The sequence below is a fragment of the Vidua chalybeata genome, chromosome 15, assembly GCF_026979565.1.
Source record: "Vidua chalybeata isolate OUT-0048 chromosome 15, bVidCha1 merged haplotype, whole genome shotgun sequence".
Lineage (NCBI taxonomy): Eukaryota > Metazoa > Chordata > Aves > Passeriformes > Viduidae > Vidua > Vidua chalybeata.
In genome coordinates this window covers 2,434,668-2,452,704 of record NC_071544.1, presented here as the reverse complement: position 1 = coordinate 2,452,704, position 18,037 = coordinate 2,434,668, and the positions used below count along the sequence as shown (strand labels likewise).

General features: G+C 56.1%; 4 protein-coding genes across 4 annotated transcripts; all 4 read left to right on the top strand.

Moving 5' to 3' along the window:
* Nucleotides 1–378: 378 nt before the first annotated feature.
* Nucleotides 379–2,944, top strand: LOC128795846 (protocadherin beta-15-like). The gene has a single exon (XM_053956913.1). It carries the CDS (start codon nucleotides 503–505, stop codon nucleotides 2,942–2,944), a length of 2,442 nt encoding a protein of 813 aa, XP_053812888.1. The 5' UTR covers nucleotides 379–502.
* Nucleotides 2,945–5,446: 2,502 nt separating this feature from the next.
* LOC128795805 (protocadherin beta-15-like) lies at nucleotides 5,447–9,187 on the top strand. Its single transcript, XM_053956865.1, has one exon. It carries the CDS (start codon nucleotides 5,501–5,503, stop codon nucleotides 7,940–7,942), a length of 2,442 nt encoding a protein of 813 aa, XP_053812840.1. The 5' UTR covers nucleotides 5,447–5,500; the 3' UTR covers nucleotides 7,943–9,187.
* A 626-nt stretch (nucleotides 9,188–9,813) lies between these two features.
* LOC128795817 (protocadherin beta-15-like) lies at nucleotides 9,814–13,634 on the top strand. The gene has a single exon (XM_053956882.1). The coding sequence runs from the start codon at nucleotides 9,936–9,938 to the stop codon at nucleotides 12,375–12,377; it is 2,442 nt and encodes an 813-aa protein (XP_053812857.1). The 5' UTR covers nucleotides 9,814–9,935; the 3' UTR covers nucleotides 12,378–13,634.
* Nucleotides 13,635–14,316: 682 nt separating this feature from the next.
* LOC128795797 (protocadherin beta-15-like) lies at nucleotides 14,317–16,949 on the top strand. Its single transcript, XM_053956855.1, has one exon. The coding sequence runs from the start codon at nucleotides 14,371–14,373 to the stop codon at nucleotides 16,810–16,812; it is 2,442 nt and encodes an 813-aa protein (XP_053812830.1). The 5' UTR covers nucleotides 14,317–14,370; the 3' UTR covers nucleotides 16,813–16,949.
* The last annotated feature ends 1,088 nt before the right edge of the window (nucleotides 16,950–18,037 follow it).

Below are 18,037 nucleotides of genomic sequence, written 5' to 3'. Positions count from 1 at the left end.
TTTAGGCTGTCGTGGTTAAGGCCGCGTTCCGTTCCTGGCCCGGCTGTCTCGGTGGGTTCGGAATCGCGGGCCGGGGCGAGCGGCAGCGCGGGCTGCGGGCGGCGGCGGCTGCAGTCCCAGCGCGCACCGCTGGGTGGTGCCCTCGGCCAAGGCGGCGCCGAGCGGCTGCGGCAGCGGAGGCGGCCGAGCCCGGAGCGGCACAGCCCAGCCCAGCCCAGCCCAGCCCAGCCCAGCCCAGCCCAGCCCAGCTCAGTTCAGTTCAGCTCAGTTCAGCTTAGAGCAGCTTAGAGCAGCCCAGCGCAGCCGGGCGGAGGTGGCAGAGGCTGCGGAAGGGATTGCAGCCGCTGCCGGGACACCCCGGCTGCTTTACGGAGCGCCGGCAGAATCTGAAGCAGCGAGAGAAGACGTGCGCCTTCCACTTCGCCGCTCCCCGCGGGGAATCCGCCGGCACATCCGCGAGACCGACACCGGCCGCCGCCGCCGCCGCCGCCGCCGCTGCGCCATGGCGCTCGCAAGGCAAGTGCTTTGTCTCTCTGCTTTCCTCTCGCTGCCGCACGCTCGCGCCGAGCCCATCCGCTACTCCGTAGCCGAGGAGGCGGAAAGCGGCTCCCTGGTGGGCCAGCTGGCGGAGGATGCGGGGCTGACGCCGGCGCAGCTCTCGGCTCGCCGCGCCCGCCTGGTCTCGGAGGACGGCCGGCAGCATTTTCGCTTAGACCGCGCCTCCGGCCGCCTCGTCGTGGCGGCGAGGCTGGACCGGGAGGAGCTCTGCGGCCAGTCCGCCGCCTGCATGCTCCCCTTCGAGCTGCTGCTCTCCAACCCCCTGCAGTTCTTTCGGGTCGAGGTGGCTCTGGACGATATCAATGACCATTCGCCTGTTTTCAGACAAGATCGAGTCACTTTTAAGATTCCAGAGACGAACGAACCCGACTCTCGTTTCCCGCTAGAAGTGGCTCGGGACCTAGATATTGGTAGCAACACAGTCCAGGAGTACAGCATCTCTCCCGCGAACGAGTATTTCAGTGTCTCCTATGGGACTGGGATTTCAGGCAAGAAGTATCTTGAACTGGTCTTGGAAAAGCCACTAGACAGAGAGAAGCATGCAGAGATGGGTTTCAGTGTTATTGCTGTGGATGGGGGCTCTCCTTCCAGAAGTGGGGCCACCCAAGTAAACATTGTAATTCTGGATGCAAATGACAATGCTCCCATGTTCACAAAGGAGGTGTACATTGGAAAGGTGTTGGAGAACATGCCAGCAGGCTCTGTGGTTCTGACTGTGCTGGCAACTGATCAGGATGCAGGAATTAATGGGAACATTTCCTATGATTTCGGTGAAGCAGTCGGCCAGAGTGATTCAGCCTTCGTGATTGATTCCATAACTGGTGAAATTAAAATCACAAAACCTCTGGACTTTGAGGCAGAAGAATCTCACGAGCTCAGTGTGAGGGCCACAGATGGTGGGGGTCTCTCAGCAATCTGCAAAGTGCTGGTGGAGGTGGTGGATGTGAATGACAATGCCCCAGAGCTGGTGGTCAGTTCCTTCAGCAGTCCCCTCCCCGAGAACACAGTGCCCGGCACGGTGGTTGCCCTGTTTGCGGTCAGGGACCGGGATTCTGGTGCCAACGGGAAGATCTCCTGTGCCCTCGAGGATCAGCTCTTCTTCTCCCTGCGGCCAGCCTATAAGAATTACTACGAGCTGGTGACAGTGAGCGCGCTGGACCGCGAGGAGACGCCTCGCTACATCCTCAGTGTGAGGGCAGCAGATGCGGGGTCGCCTCCTCTCACAACCACCCAGACCTTCAGCGTGGACATCTCCGATGTCAATGACAACGCCCCCGTCTTCAACCAGACCTCCTACACCATGTACGTGCGTGAGAACAACGTCCCCACGGTGTTTGTTGGGGCCGTCAGTGCTGCAGATGCTGACGTGGGGCTCAATGCCAAGGTGACCTATTCCCTGGCCCCAGAGCAAGGGGCAGAGCGGCCCTCGTGCTCCTGCATCTCTGTGAACTCTGAGAACGGGCACGTGTTTGTGCTGCGGCCCCTGGACTACGAGCACTTGAGGCAGACCGAGGTGACGGTCAGTGCCTCTGACGCGGGCTCTCCTCCCCTCAGAGCCAACGTCACCGTCCGCCTGGTCGTGCTGGACGAGAATGACAACGCACCGCTGGTGCTCTACCCAGCCCAGGACAGCAGCCCAGCGTCCAGTGAGCTGGTGCCCGTGTCGGCTGAGGCGGGCTACCTCATCAGCAAAGTGGTGGCCGTCGATGCCGACTCGGGACAGAACTCCTGGCTCTCCTACCACCTGCTGAGGGCCACCGACCCAGGGCTGTTTTCCGTGGCCCTCCAAAGCGGGGAGGTGCGTCTGAGGAGGCCGGTGACAGAGAGAGACAGCGTCAAGCAGAAGCTCCTTGTCCTGGTCAGAGACAACGGCAAGCCCCCGCTGTCAGCCACGGCAGCTCTGAGCGCTCTCCTGCTCAAGGACTTCTCCGACGTGCGCCTCCCGCACAGCAGCCCGGCCACAGAGGATCAGGACGGCTCCCTGACCACCTATTTAATCATTTCCTTGGTCTTTGTCTCACTCCTCTTCCTCATCTCCACCGCAGTCTTTGTCGCTCGCAAGGTCTGCAGGAGAAAGCAGCTGAAGGCTGGCCATGTGCTTTATGGTGCCGACAACTTGCAGAGCGGCCTGGCCGATGCAGCCGCTGCAGGGAGCCTGCCCCGCGCCTATTGCTACGAGATCAGCCTCACTACGGGCTCGGGCAACAGCGAGTTCAAATTCCTCAAGCCCATCCTGCCCAGCCTGCCCCCACAGCACTGCGCCGTGGCCCAGGGCCCGGATGAGGAGCAGGATTTCCCCTGTGTCCCTGTCAGCACAGAGGACATGGCCCCAGACAATGCTGGGACTCTCTCTGCAGGACAGTTCAATGCTCTGTCCTTTAACTGACATGGGGTCTGCACAGCTGGAGGCTTCATGGCCCATGGGAGGAGGGGATCCAGGCTGCAGCATGTGGCAATTGTTCCTCCAGAGTATATCTGTGTTTGCATTTGGTGCAGTGAATTTCCTGAAAATCAATTAAGAATAAATATCTTCCACTCCAAGAACCCATGGCGAAAGTAAAGGAAGCCTCTCTTCTCTTGCTTAGTCACTTACGGATTTCTGGTTTTTTACTGCCATTTCTATCAGGCTTTAACTGTGTGGTTAGCATTTACAGCTATGCTCTTGTTTCTCTTCCTGTCTGACAAGACAGAGGATGTTTTTATTCTGAGCTTTAGGACAAGGTCGCTGTAGGCCTCACTAATCGCATCATCACAGAAATGCAAAAAGCTTTTTCTGGGCTTCAGGAAAGCATGGAAGTTGCAAGTACTGTGTCACAATGTCACGTGGGCACTAGGCCCTTTCTTCCCTGGGTTCTGGATGCCTCTTTCTGGAATGTGAGATCTGTGTGCTTTGCTTTCTTGTCGCTATGTTTGTCCATGCAGACACTGAATATCTGCAGATGCCTCAGTAGTGCTACCTGGTGAAGCAGGGAGTTGCTCCCACCCAGACATTGCAATACAGGCAATGCCAGCCCAGCAGGGAAGGAGGTGCTCAGGATCCTTTCAGTACAGCAGTCTCCTGTTCCTTATCTAGCTCAGAGCAGGGCAGCAAAATGCACCACAAAGTCTTCCTTTGCCTCGCAAGTAGGGCTTGGGGGATCTGTGACCTCAGGATTGGCTTGGAAATACAGGAGCACAAACAGTGTTAGGGTAGACTGCTGTGGTGTGGTTTTTGCTTTAAGTTTGTGTTTGCCCACTATTCTCCTCCCTAATCTTCTCCCCTCCTGAGTTACCAATCTCCCCAAGCCCTTGCCTAACTTCCTCTTTCCCAGGCTGTCAATCCTCCCTATCCCGATGCCTTTTTCCAGAGTGTTCCTTGTCTATCTTGTAGTATTGGATATCCCATTTGTTGCTTTGTATTTTTCCCCTGCCCTGCTCTCCCTGATAGGTTTATAGAATGTTATTCCTGCCCTAGATTCCTCCCCTCCCATGCCCTCATTGGTTAGTCGCCCTGTACCACTCCCCCTATAAAAACCTCTGCAGAGCCGGCCTGGGTTTTGCCTTGGGGTCCCAGGTTGTGGACCTAATAAATCGATCCAGCTTTACCCCAAGTCCCGTGTTGTCATTATCTGTTCCTGCGCCGGACCAAGCGATAACTGGGAATAGCAGAGCTCACGGGGGAAGGTCACGCTCCTGCTCTCGCTGCCCAGCACGATACGACAGCGCACTGCGACAGTAGACTGCAACTGAAAAGGGCTGCAGAAATAGGTTCATTATTGTTGAATGCATTGAAAGGAAACCCCATAAATACTAAAAGATAATTCTTGGAAGGAAGAGTAAAGAAGAACTTGAAAAGAGACATTGAGATTCTTCTTTTCATTGTTATTCCTGAATCCCAAGACTTCTTGATGGAACTAGAAATCTGGCCCTGCATGATTCTCGGTGCTTGTTTTGGTACATTTGCATTCCCATATTTCCATTTCTCCTCTGAAATGTACTGAGCATTTTACTGAGCCTGTTCCTCTAGAGAAGTGCCACCCCATCTGGAATTGCTGGTTGTTTGGATGATGTCTGTGATGCATGAAATACCCAGAAAGCTTCACACACGCTCTGTTCTGCTGAAGTTACACAGTTTAATGACTTAAACTGGTATGACTCTGGGTTTAGAACCTGAAAAAATATATTAGACTGAAATAAAAAGAGCATCGTACCTCCTTTAGTGGAGACAGAATTCTTTGTAGAGTCGTTCTCTCTGAGAAATCCCTGTCAAGACTTTTTAAAATTCTGCGACAAACTTTTTCACTGTGTCCCTTGTCTGAAGCAATGTTGGGTGGGTGCAGTTCCTGAGTGTGCAGATGCAGCCGGGAGAGTGTTCATTGGCATGTCCGTGCTGCCACCATCGCCCTATTCTGGGTCGGTGTCTCCTGCTGCGAGATGAGGCTCTGTCCTTGTGGACTCAGTGTCGTCTTTAGGCTGTCGTGGTTAAGGCCGCGTTCCGTTCCTGGCCCGGCTGTCTCGGTGGGTTCGGAATCGCGGGCCGGGGCGAGCGGCAGCGCGGGCTGCGGGCGGCGGCGGCTGCAGTCCCAGCGCGCACCGCTGGGTGGTGCCCTCGGCCAAGGCGGCGCCGAGCGGCTGCGGCAGCGGAGGCGGCCGAGCCCGGAGCGGCACAGCCCAGCCCAGCCCAGCCCAGCCCAGCCCAGCCCAGCCCAGCCCGGCTCAGTTCAGCTCAGCTCAGCTCAGCTTAGAGCAGCTTAGAGCAGCCCAGCGCAGCCGGGCGGAGGTGGCAGAGGCTGCGGAAGGGATTGCAGCCGCTGCCGGGACACCCCGGCTGCTTTACGGAGCGCCGGCAGAATCTGAAGCAGCGAGAGAAGACGTGCGCCTTCCACTTCGCCGCTCTCCGCGGGGAATCCGCCGGCACATCCGCGAGACCGACACCGGCCGCCGCCGCCGCCGCCGCTGCGCCATGGCGCTCGCAAGGCAAGTGCTTTGTCTCTCTGCTTTCCTCTCGCTGCCGCACGCTCGCGCCGAGCCCATCCGCTACTCCGTAGCCGAGGAGGCGGAAAGCGGCTCCCTGGTGGGCCAGCTGGCGGAGGATGCGGGGCTGACGCCGGCGCAGCTCTCGGCTCGCCGCGCCCGCCTGGTCTCGGACGACGGCCGGCAGCATTTTCGCTTAGACCGCGCCTCCGGCCGCCTCGTCGTGGCGGCGAGGCTGGACCGGGAGGAGCTCTGCGGCCAGTCCGCCACCTGCATGCTCCCCTTCGAGCTGCTGCTCTCCAACCCCCTGCAGTTCTTTCGGGTCGAGGTGGCTCTGGACGATATCAATGACCATTCGCCTGTTTTCAGAGAAGATCGAGTCAGTTTTAGGATCCCCGAAACGAGCGACCCCGGTTCACGTTTCCCACTGGAGGGTGCTGAAGACCTCGATATTGGTAGCAATACTATCCAGACGTACAACATCTCTCCTGATAACGAGTACTTCAGTGTCTCATATGGAAGTAGGAGTGAAGATGACAAGTATGTTGAACTCGTCTTGAAAAAGCCACTAGACAGAGAGGAGCATGCTGAGATGGATTTCAGTCTCATTGCTGTAGATGGGGGCTCTTCTCCCCGGAGTGGTTCCACAGAAGTAAAAATTGTCATTCTAGATGCAAACGACAATGCTCCCATCTTCACACAGGAGATGTACACTGTAAAGGTTTTGGAAAACATGCCCGAAGGCTCTGTGGTTCTGACTGTATTGGCAACTGATCAGGATACAGGAATTAATGGAGACATCAAGTATCAACTAAGCGATGCAGTGCGAAAGGAAGACTCAGCATTTGTGATTGATCCCATCACTGGTGAAATAAAGCTCACAAAACCTCTGGACTTTGAGGAAGCAGAGCATTATGAACTCCGTGTGAGAGCCACAGATGGTGGGGGTCTCTCAGCAATCTGCAAAGTGCTGGTGGAGGTGGTGGATGTGAATGACAATGCCCCAGAGCTGGTGGTCAGTTCCTTCAGCAGTCCCCTCCCCGAGAACACAGTGCCCGGCACGGTGGTTGCCCTGTTTGCGGTCAGGGACCGGGATTCTGGTGCCAACGGGAAGATCTCCTGTGCCCTCGAGGATCAGCTCTTCTTCTCCCTGCGGCCAGCCTATAAGAATTACTACGAGCTGGTGACAGTGAGCGCGCTGGACCGCGAGGAGACGCCTCGCTACATCCTCAGTGTGAGGGCAGCAGATGCGGGGTCGCCTCCTCTCACAACCACCCAGACCTTCAGCGTGGACATCTCCGATGTCAATGACAACGCCCCCGTCTTCAACCAGACCTCCTACACCATGTACGTGCGTGAGAACAACGTCCCCACGGTGTTTGTTGGGGCCGTCAGTGCTGCAGATGCTGACGTGGGGCTCAATGCCAAGGTGACCTATTCCCTGGCCCCAGAGCAAGGGGCAGAGCGGCCCTCGTGCTCCTGCATCTCTGTGAACTCTGAGAACGGGCACGTGTTTGTGCTGCGGCCCCTGGACTACGAGCACTTGAGGCAGACCGAGGTGACGGTCAGTGCCTCTGACGCGGGCTCTCCTCCCCTCAGAGCCAACGTCACCGTCCGCCTGGTCGTGCTGGACGAGAATGACAACGCACCGCTGGTGCTCTACCCAGCCCAGGACAGCAGCCCAGCGTCCAGTGAGCTGGTGCCCGTGTCGGCTGAGGCGGGCTACCTCATCAGCAAAGTGGTGGCCGTCGATGCCGACTCGGGACAGAACTCCTGGCTCTCCTACCACCTGCTGAGGGCCACCGACCCAGGGCTGTTTTCCGTGGCCCTCCAAAGCGGGGAGGTGCGTCTGAGGAGGCCGGTGACAGAGAGAGACAGCGTCAAGCAGAAGCTCCTTGTCCTGGTCAGAGACAACGGCAAGCCCCCGCTGTCAGCCACGGCAGCTCTGAGCGCTCTCCTGCTCAAGGACTTCTCCGACGTGCGCCTCCCGCACAGCAGCCCGGCCACAGAGGATCAGGACGGCTCCCTGACCACCTATTTAATCATTTCCTTGGTCTTTGTCTCACTCCTCTTCCTCATCTCCACCGCAGTCTTTGTCGCTCGCAAGGTCTGCAGGAGAAAGCAGCTGAAGGCTGGCCATGTGCTTTATGGTGCCGACAACTTGCAGAGCGGCCTGGCCGATGCAGCCGCTGCAGGGAGCCTGCCCCGCGCCTATTGCTACGAGATCAGCCTCACTACGGGCTCGGGCAACAGCGAGTTCAAATTCCTCAAGCCCATCCTGCCCAGCCTGCCCCCACAGCACTGCGCCGTGGGCCAGGGCCCGGATGAGGAGCAGGATTTCCCCTGTGTCCCTGTCAGCACAGAGGACATGGCCCCAGACAATGCTGGGACTCTCTCTGCAGGACAGTTCAATGCTCTGTCCTTTAACTGACATGGGTTCTGCACAGCTGGAGGCTTCATGGCCCATGGGGGGAGGGGATCCAGGCCGCAGCAGGTGGCCATGGTTCCTCCAGAGTATATCTGTGTTTGCAAGTGATTCAACCAACTTTCTGCAAATTCTGTTCGAAATAAATGTCTGCTCCTCCTGAAAGCAATGAAGGAAATAAAAGATTCCAACGTCCTCTCATTCTCTAATGGGATTCACCTTTGCTACTGCCCTTTCGAACAGATTTCATGTTTGTGGTTAGCCCTCCATGTGTGTTCTGCCTTCTCTTTCTGTCTGACAAGACAGCGGATCTTTTTATTCTGGTCTTCAAGACAATGTCACTGTTGGCCAAACAAATCCTATCCTCACTGAAATGCGAAAAGGCTTTTTCCCAGCTCTGGAAAGCAAGGAAGTTGGGAGTAGTAAGTGGCAATGTCACGTGGGCACTAGGCCCTTTCTTTCCTGGATTCTGGATGTATCTTTCTGAGATGGGAGCTCTGTGTGCAGACATTGAATATCTGCAGATGCTTCAGTAGTGCTGCATGGTGAAGCCGGGAATTGCTCCCACCCAGCCATTACAAAACAGGCAATGCCAGCTCAGCAGGCTAGGCAGGTCTTTGGACCCTTTAACAACAGCAGTCTTGCCTTCCTTATCTAGCGCAGAGCAGGGCAGCAAAATGCACAACAAAGTCTTCCTTTGGTGTACAAGAAGGCCTTGGGTGTTCTCTCACCTCAGGATTAGCTTGGAAATACAGGAGCACAAACAGTGTTAGGGTAGACTGTAATTGAATAGAGCTGTAGAATCATGTTCATTGTTTTTGAATGCATTTGAAGGAAAGCTCCAAAAACACTAAACCTCAAATATTGGAAGGTAGAGGCAAGAAGATCTTTATAAAAGAAGACATTCAGATTGGTCTTTTCATTGCTTTTTCTGCATCCCAAGATTCCTTGATGGGAATAGAAAGCTGTCCCTGCATAGTTTTCAGTGTTTCTGTAAGAGCATTTGCAGTCCCATGTTTCCCTTTCTACCCTGAAATGTACTGAGCACTGCACTGAACCCGTTCCTCTAGAGAAGTAGTGCCACCCCATCGAGAATTACTGGTTGTTTGAATGATGACTGTGATGCATGAAATACTCAGAACGTCTCCCTCACGCTGTGGTGTGCTGAAGTTAGACAGTTTAACGTTGTAAATTGGCATAAGTCTGAGATTAGAAACTGAAAAAATATGTTAGCTTGAAATAAAGAGAATACACTGACTCCTTTTGTGCTGGCAGAAGTCTTTGTAGAGGCATTCCGTGTCGGGAAGCCCTGTAAAGACTTTTCAAAATTATGCGAGTTACTTTCTCACTGTGTCCCTTGTCTGAAGCAATGATGGGTGGGCGCAGTTCCTGAGTGTGCAGATGCATCCGGGAGAGTGTTCATTGGCATTCCCCCGCGGTCACCATCGCGCTATCTCTGCTCGGTTTCTCCTGCTGCGGGGTGATGCTCTGTCCTTGTGGACTCAGTGTCGTCTTTAGGCTGTCGTGGTTAAGGCCGCGTTCCGTTCCTGGCCCGGCTGTCTCGGTGGGTTCGGAATCGCGGGCCGGGGCGAGCGGCAGCGCGGGCTGCGGGCGGCGGCGGCTGCAGTCCCAGCGCGCACCGCTGGGTGGTGCCCTCGGCCAAGGCGGCGCCGAGCGGCTGCGGCAGCGGAGGCGGCCGAGCCCGGAGCGGCAGAGCCCAGCCCAGCCCAGCCCAGCTCAGCCCAGCTCAGCTCAGTTCAGCTCAGCTCAGTTGAGCTTAGAGCAGCTTAGAGGAGCCCAGCGCAGCCGGGCGGAGGTGGCAGAGGCTGCGGAAGGGATTGCAGCCGCTGCCGGGACACCCCGGCTGCTTTACGGAGCGCCGGCAGAATCTGAAGCAGCGAGAGAAGACGTGCGCCTTCCACTTCGCCGCTCCCCGCGGGGAATCCGCCGGCACATCCGCGAGACCGACACCGGCCGCCGCCGCCGCCGCCGCTGCGCCATGGCGCTCGCAAGGCAAGTGCTTTGTCTCTCTGCTTTCCTCTCGCTGCCGCACGCTCGCGCCGAGCCCATCCGCTACTCCGTAGCCGAGGAGGCGGAAAGCGGCTCCCTGGTGGGCCAGCTGGCGGAGGATGCGGGGCTGACGCCGGCGCAGCTCTCGGCTCGCCGCGCCCGCCTGGTCTCGGAGGACGGCCGGCAGCATTTTCGCTTAGACCGCGCCTCCGGCCGCCTCGTCGTGGCGGCGAGGCTGGACCGGGAGGAGCTCTGCGGCCAGTCCGCCACCTGCATGCTCCCCTTCGAGCTGCTGCTCTCCAACCCCCTGCAGTTCTTTCGGGTCGAGGTGGCTCTGGACGATATCAATGACCATTCACCTGTTTTCCGACAAGATCGAGTCACTTTTAAGATCCTGGAAAGGAGCGACCCAGGCTCTCGTTTCCCGCTGGAGGTGGCTCGGGACCTCGATATTGGTAGCAACACAGTCCAGGCATACAGCATTGCTCCCAAGAACGAGTATTTCAGTGTCTCCTATGGGAGTCGGAGTAATACTGACAAATATCTTGAACTTGTTTTGGAAAAGCCACTAGATAGAGAGGAGCATGCAGAGATGGGTTTCACTGTCATTGCTGTGGACGGTGGCTTTCCTCCTCGAAGCGGGACCATTGAGATCTCTATTATCATTCTAGATGTAAATGACAATGCTCCGATATTCACCCAGGAACGTTATATTGCAAAGGTTCTGGAGAACATGCCAGAAGGCTCTGTAGTTCTGACTGTGCTGGCAACAGATCCAGATGCAGGACTTAATGGTGAAATTTCCTATGATTTCGGTGAAGCCGTTGGACAGAGTGACTCAGACTTTGTGATTGATTCCATAACAGGTCAAATTAAAAACACAAAGCCTCTGGACTTCGAGGGAGAAGAATCTCACGAGCTCAGTGTGAGGGCCACAGATGGTGGGGGTCTCTCAGCAATCTGCAAAGTGCTGGTGGAGGTGGTGGATGTGAATGACAATGCCCCAGAGCTGGTGGTCAGTTCCTTCAGCAGTCCCCTCCCCGAGAACACAGTGCCCGGCACGGTGGTTGCCCTGTTTGCGGTCAGGGACCGGGATTCTGGTGCCAACGGGAAGATCTCCTGTGCCCTCGAGGATCAGCTCTTCTTCTCCCTGCGGCCAGCCTATAAGAATTACTACGAGCTGGTGACAGTGAGCGCGCTGGACCGCGAGGAGACGCCTCGCTACATCCTCAGTGTGAGGGCAGCAGATGCGGGGTCGCCTCCTCTCACAACCACCCAGACCTTCAGCGTGGACATCTCCGATGTCAATGACAACGCCCCCGTCTTCAACCAGACCTCCTACACCATGTACGTGCGTGAGAACAACGTCCCCACGGTGTTTGTTGGGGCCGTCAGTGCTGCAGATGCTGACGTGGGGCTCAATGCCAAGGTGACCTATTCCCTGGCCCCAGAGCAAGGGGCAGAGCGGCCCTCGTGCTCCTGCATCTCTGTGAACTCTGAGAACGGGCACGTGTTTGTGCTGCGGCCCCTGGACTACGAGCACTTGAGGCAGACCGAGGTGACGGTCAGTGCCTCTGACGCGGGCTCTCCTCCCCTCAGAGCCAACGTCACCGTCCGCCTGGTCGTGCTGGACGAGAATGACAACGCACCGCTGGTGCTCTACCCAGCCCAGGACAGCAGCCCAGCGTCCAGTGAGCTGGTGCCCGTGTCGGCTGAGGCGGGCTACCTCATCAGCAAAGTGGTGGCCGTCGATGCCGACTCGGGACAGAACTCCTGGCTCTCCTACCACCTGCTGAGGGCCACCGACCCAGGGCTGTTTTCCGTGGCCCTCCAAAGCGGGGAGGTGCGTCTGAGGAGGCCGGTGACAGAGAGAGACAGCGTCAAGCAGAAGCTCCTTGTCCTGGTCAGAGACAACGGCAAGCCCCCGCTGTCAGCCACGGCAGCTCTGAGCGCTCTCCTGCTCAAGGACTTCTCCGACGTGCGCCTCCCGCACAGCAGCCCGGCCACAGAGGATCAGGACGGCTCCCTGACCACCTATTTAATCATTTCCTTGGTCTTTGTCTCACTCCTCTTCCTCATCTCCACCGCAGTCTTTGTCGCTCGCAAGGTCTGCAGGAGAAAGCAGCTGAAGGCTGGCCATGTGCTTTATGGTGCCGACAACTTGCAGAGCGGCCTGGCCGATGCAGCCGCTGCAGGGAGCCTGCCCCGCGCCTATTGCTACGAGATCAGCCTCACTACGGGCTCGGGCAACAGCGAGTTCAAATTCCTCAAGCCCATCCTGCCCAGCCTGCCCCCACAGCACTGCGCCGTGGGCCAGGGCCCGGATGAGGAGCAGGATTTCCCCTGTGTCCCTGTCAGCACAGAGGACATGGCCCCAGACAATGCTGGGACTCTCTCTGCAGGACAGTTCAATGCTCTGTCCTTTAACTGACATGGGTTCTGCACAGCTGGAGGCTTCATGGCCCATGGGGGGAGGGGATCCAGGCCGCAGCAGGCGGCCATGGTTCCTCCAGAGTATATCTGTGTTTGCAATTGATTCAACCAACTTTCTGCAAATTCTGTTCGAAATAAATGTCTGCTCCTCCTGAAAGCAATGAAGGAAATAAAAGATTCCAACGTCCTCTCATTCTCTAATGGGATTCACCTTTGCTACTGCCCTTTCGAACAGATTTCATGTTTGTGGTTAGCCCTCCATGTGTGTTCTGCCTTCTCTGTCTGTCTGACAAGACAGAGGATCTTTTTATTCTGGTCTTCAAGACAATGTCACTGTTGGCCAAACAAATCCTATCCTCACTGAAATGCGAAAAGGCTTTTTCCCAGCTCTGGAAAGCAAGGAAGTTGAGAGTAGTAAGTGGCAATGTCACGTGGGCACTAGGCCCTTTCTTTCCTGGATTCTGGATGTATCTTTCTGAGATGGGAGCTCTGTGTGCAGACATTGAATATCTGCAGATGCTTCAGTAGTGCTGCATGGTGAAGCCGGGAATTGCTCCCACCCAGCCATTACAAAACAGGCAATGCCAGCTCAGCAGGCTAGGCAGGTCTTTGGACCCTTTAACAACAGCAGTCTCGCCTTCCTTATCTAGCTCAGAGCAGGGCAGCAAAATGCACAACAAAGTCTTCCTTTGGTGTACAAGAAGGCCTTGGGTGTTCTCTCACCTCAGGATTGGCTTGGAAATACAGGAGCACAAACAGTGTTAGGGTAGACTGTAATTGAATAGAGCTGTAGAATCATGTTCATTGTTTTTGAATGCATTTGAAGGAAAGCTCCAAAAACACTAAACCTCAAATATTGGAAGGTAGAGGCAAGAAGATCTTTATAAAAGAAGACATTCAGATTGGTCTTTTCATTGCTTTTTCTGCATCCCAAGATTCCTTGATGGGAATAGAAAGCTGTCCCTGCATAGTTTTCAGTGTTTCTGTAAGAGCATTTGCAGTCCCATGTTTCCCTTTCTCCCCTGAAATGTACTGAGCACTGCACTGAACCCGTTCCTCTAGAGAAGTAGTGCCACCCCATCGAGAATTACTGGTTGTTTGAATGATGACTGTGATGCATGAAATACTCAGAACGTCTCCCTCACGCTGTGGTGTGCTGAAGTTAGACAGTTTAACGTTGTAAATTGGCATAAGTCTGAGATTAGAAACTGAAAAAATATGTTAGCTTGAAATAAAGAGAATACACTGACTCCTTTTGTGGTGGCAGAAGTCTTTGTAGAGGCATTCCGTGTCGGGAAGCCCTGTAAAGACTTTTCAAAATTATGCGAGTTACTTTCTCACTGTGTCCCTTGTCTGAAGCAATGATGGGTGGGCGCAGTTCCTGAGTGTGCAGATGCATCCGGGAGAGTGTTCATTGGCATTCCCCCGCGGTCACCATCGCGCTATCTCTGCTCGGTTTCTCCTGCTGCGGGGTGATGCTCTGTCCTTGTGGACTCAGTGTCGTCTTTAGGCTGTCGTGGTTAAGGCCGCGTTCCGTTCCTGGCCCGGCTGTCTCGGTGGGTTCGGAATCGCGGGCCGGGGCGAGCGGCAGCGCGGGCTGCGGGCGGCGGCGGCTGCAGTCCCAGCGCGCACCGCTGGGTGGTGCCCTCGGCCAAGGCGGCGCCGAGCGGCTGCGGCAGCGGAGGCGGCCGAGCCCGGAGCGGCAGAGCCCAGCCCAGTCCAGCCCAGCCCAGCCCAGCTCAGCTCAGTTCAGCTCAGCTCAGTTGAGCTTAGAGCAGCTTAGAGGAGCCCAGCGCAGCCGGGCGGAGGTGGCAGAGGCTGCGGAAGGGATTGCAGCCGCTGCCGGGACAGCCCGGCTGCTTTACGGAGCGCCGGCAGAATCTGAAGCAGCGAGAGAAGACGTGCGCCTTCCACTTCGCCGCTCTCCGCGGGGAATCCGCCGGCACATCCGCGAGACCGACACCGGCCGCCGCCGCCGCCGCCGCTGCGCCATGGCGCTCGCAAGGCAAGTGCTTTGTCTCTCTGCTTTCCTCTCGCTGCCGCACGCTCGCGCCGAGCCCATCCGCTACTCCGTAGCCGAGGAGGCGGAAAGCGGCTCCCTGGTGGGCCAGCTGGCGGAGGATGCGGGGCTGACGCCGGCGCAGCTCTCGGCTCGCCGCGCCCGCCTGGTCTCGGAGGACGGCCGGCAGCATTTTCGCTTAGACCGCGCCTCCGGCCGCCTCGTCGTGGCGGCGAGGCTGGACCGGGAGGAGCTCTGCGGCCAGTCCGCCACCTGCATGCTCCCCTTCGAGCTGCTGCTCTCCAACCCCCTGCAGTTCTTTCGGGTCGAGGTGGCTCTGGACGATATCAATGACCACTCACCCGTCTTCCCCGAGGAACGAGTCACTTTTAAGATTCCAGAGACGAGCGATCCAGGCGCTCGTTTCCCGCTGGAGGTGGCTCGGGACCTCGATATTGGTAGCAACACAGTCCAGGAGTACAGCATCTCTCCAGTGAACGAGTATTTCAGTGTCTCCTATGGGACTGGGATTTCAGGCAAGAAGTATCTTGAACTGGTCTTGGAAAAGCCACTAGACAGAGAGGAGCAGGCAGAGATGTGTCTCAGTGTTACTGCCGTGGATGGGGGCTCTCCTTCCAGAAGTGGGGCCACCCAAGTAAACATTGTAATTCTGGATGCAAATGACAATGCTCCCATGTTCACAAAGGAGGTGTACATTGGAAAGGTGTTGGAGAACATGCCAGCAGGCTCTGTGGTTCTGACTGTGCTGGCAACTGATCAGGATGCAGGAATTAATGGGAACATTTCCTATCAATTCAGCCAGGCAGTAGGACAGAATGAGTTAGCATTTGTGATTGATTCCATAACGGGTGAAATTAAAATCACAAAACCTCTGGACTTTGAGGCAGAAGAATCTCACGAGCTCAGTGTGAGGGCCACAGATGGTGGGGGTCTCTCAGCAATCTGCAAAGTGCTGGTGGAGGTGGTGGATGTGAATGACAATGCCCCAGAGCTGGTGGTCAGTTCCTTCAGCAGTCCCCTCCCCGAGAACACAGTGCCCGGCACGGTGGTTGCCCTGTTTGCGGTCAGGGACCGGGATTCTGGTGCCAACGGGAAGATCTCCTGTGCCCTCGAGGATCAGCTCTTCTTCTCCCTGCGGCCAGCCTATAAGAATTACTACGAGCTGGTGACAGTGAGCGCGCTGGACCGCGAGGAGACGCCTCGCTACATCCTCAGTGTGAGGGCAGCAGATGCGGGGTCGCCTCCTCTCACAACCACCCAGACCTTCAGCGTGGACATCTCCGATGTCAATGACAACGCCCCCGTCTTCAACCAGACCTCCTACACCATGTACGTGCGTGAGAACAACGTCCCCACGGTGTTTGTTGGGGCCGTCAGTGCTGCAGATGCTGACGTGGGGCTCAATGCCAAGGTGACCTATTCCCTGGCCCCAGAGCAAGGGGCAGAGCGGCCCTCGTGCTCCTGCATCTCTGTGAACTCTGAGAACGGGCACGTGTTTGTGCTGCGGCCCCTGGACTACGAGCACTTGAGGCAGACCGAGGTGACGGTCAGTGCCTCTGACGCGGGCTCTCCTCCCCTCAGAGCCAACGTCACCGTCCGCCTGGTCGTGCTGGACGAGAATGACAACGCACCGCTGGTGCTCTACCCAGCCCAGGACAGCAGCCCAGCGTCCAGTGAGCTGGTGCCCGTGTCGGCTGAGGCGGGCTACCTCATCAGCAAAGTGGTGGCCGTCGATGCCGACTCGGGACAGAACTCCTGGCTCTCCTACCACCTGCTGAGGGCCACCGACCCAGGGCTGTTTTCCGTGGCCCTCCAAAGCGGGGAGGTGCGTCTGAGGAGGCCGGTGACAGAGAGAGACAGCGTCAAGCAGAAGCTCCTTGTCCTGGTCAGAGACAACGGCAAGCCCCCGCTGTCAGCCACGGCAGCTCTGAGCGCTCTCCTGCTCAAGGACTTCTCCGACGTGCGCCTCCCGCACAGCAGCCCGGCCACAGAGGATCAGGACGGCTCCCTGACCACCTATTTAATCATTTCCTTGGTCTTTGTCTCACTCCTCTTCCTCATCTCCACCGCAGTCTTTGTCGCTCGCAAGGTCTGCAGGAGAAAGCAGCTGAAGGCTGGCCATGTGCTTTATGGTGCCGACAACTTGCAGAGCGGCCTGGCCGATGCAGCCGCTGCAGGGAGCCTGCCCCGCGCCTATTGCTACGAGATCAGCCTCACTACGGGCTCGGGCAACAGCGAGTTCAAATTCCTCAAGCCCATCCTGCCCAGCCTGCCCCCACAGCACTGCGCCGTGGGCCAGGGCCCGGATGAGGAGCAGGATTTCCCCTGTGTCCCTGTCAGCACAGAGGACATGGCCCCAGACAATGCTGGGACTCTCTCTGCAGGACAGTTCAATGCTCTGTCCTTTAACTGACATGGGTTCTGCACAGCTGGAGGCTTCATGGCCCATGGGAGGAGGGGATCCAGGCCGCAGCAGGTGGCCATGGTTCCTCCAGAGTATATCTGTGTTTGCAAGTGATTCAACCAACTTTCTGCAAATTCTGTTCAAAATAATTGTCTGCTCCTCCTGAAGCATTGAAGGAAATAAAAGAAGCCAACGTCCTCTCATTCTCTAATGGGATTCACCTTTGCTACTGCCCTTTCGAACAGATTTCATGTTTGTGGTTAGCCCTCCATGTGTGTTCTGCCTTCTCTGTCTGTCTGACAAGACAGAGGATCTTTTTATTCTGGTCTTCAAGACAATGTCACTGTTGGCCAAACAAATCCTATCCTCACTGAAATGCGAAAAGGCTTTTTCCCAGCTCTGGAAAGCAAGGAAGTTGAGAGTAGTAAGTGGCAATGTCACGTGGGCACTAGGCCCTTTCTTTCCTGGATTCTGGATGTATCTTTCTGAGATGGGAGCTCTGTGTGCAGACATTGAATATCTGCAGATGCTTCAGTAGTGCTGCATGGTGAAGCCGGGAATTGCTCCCACCCAGCCATTACAAAACAGGCAATGCCAGCTCAGCAGGCTAGGCAGGTCTTTGGACCCTTTAACAACAGCAGTCTCGCCTTCCTTATCTAGCTCAGAGCAGGGCAGCAAAATGCACAACAAAGTCTTCCTTTGGTGTACAAGAAGGCCTTGGGTGTTCTCTCACCTCAGGATTGGCTTGGAAATACAGGAGCACAAACAGTGTTAGGGTAGACTGTAATTGAATAGAGCTGTAGAATCATGTTCATTGTTTTTGAATGCATTTGAAGGAAAGCTCCAAAAACACTAAACCTCAAATATTGGAAGGTAGAGGCAAGAAGATCTTTATAAAAGAAGACATTCAGATTGGTCTTTTCATTGCTTTTTCTGCATCCCAAGATTCCTTGATGGGAATAGAAAGCTGTCCCTGCATAGTTTTCAGTGTTTCTGTAAGAGCATTTGCAGTCCCATGTTTCCCTTTCTCCCCTGAAATGTACTGAGCACTGCACTGAACCCGTTCCTCTAGAGAAGTAGTGCCACCCCATCTAGAATTACTGGTTGTTTGAATGATGACTGTGATGCATGAAATACTCAGAACGTCTCCCTCACGCTGTGGTGTGCTGAAGTTAGACAGTTTAACGTTGTAAATTGGCATAAGTCTGAGATTAGAAACTGAAAAAATATGTTA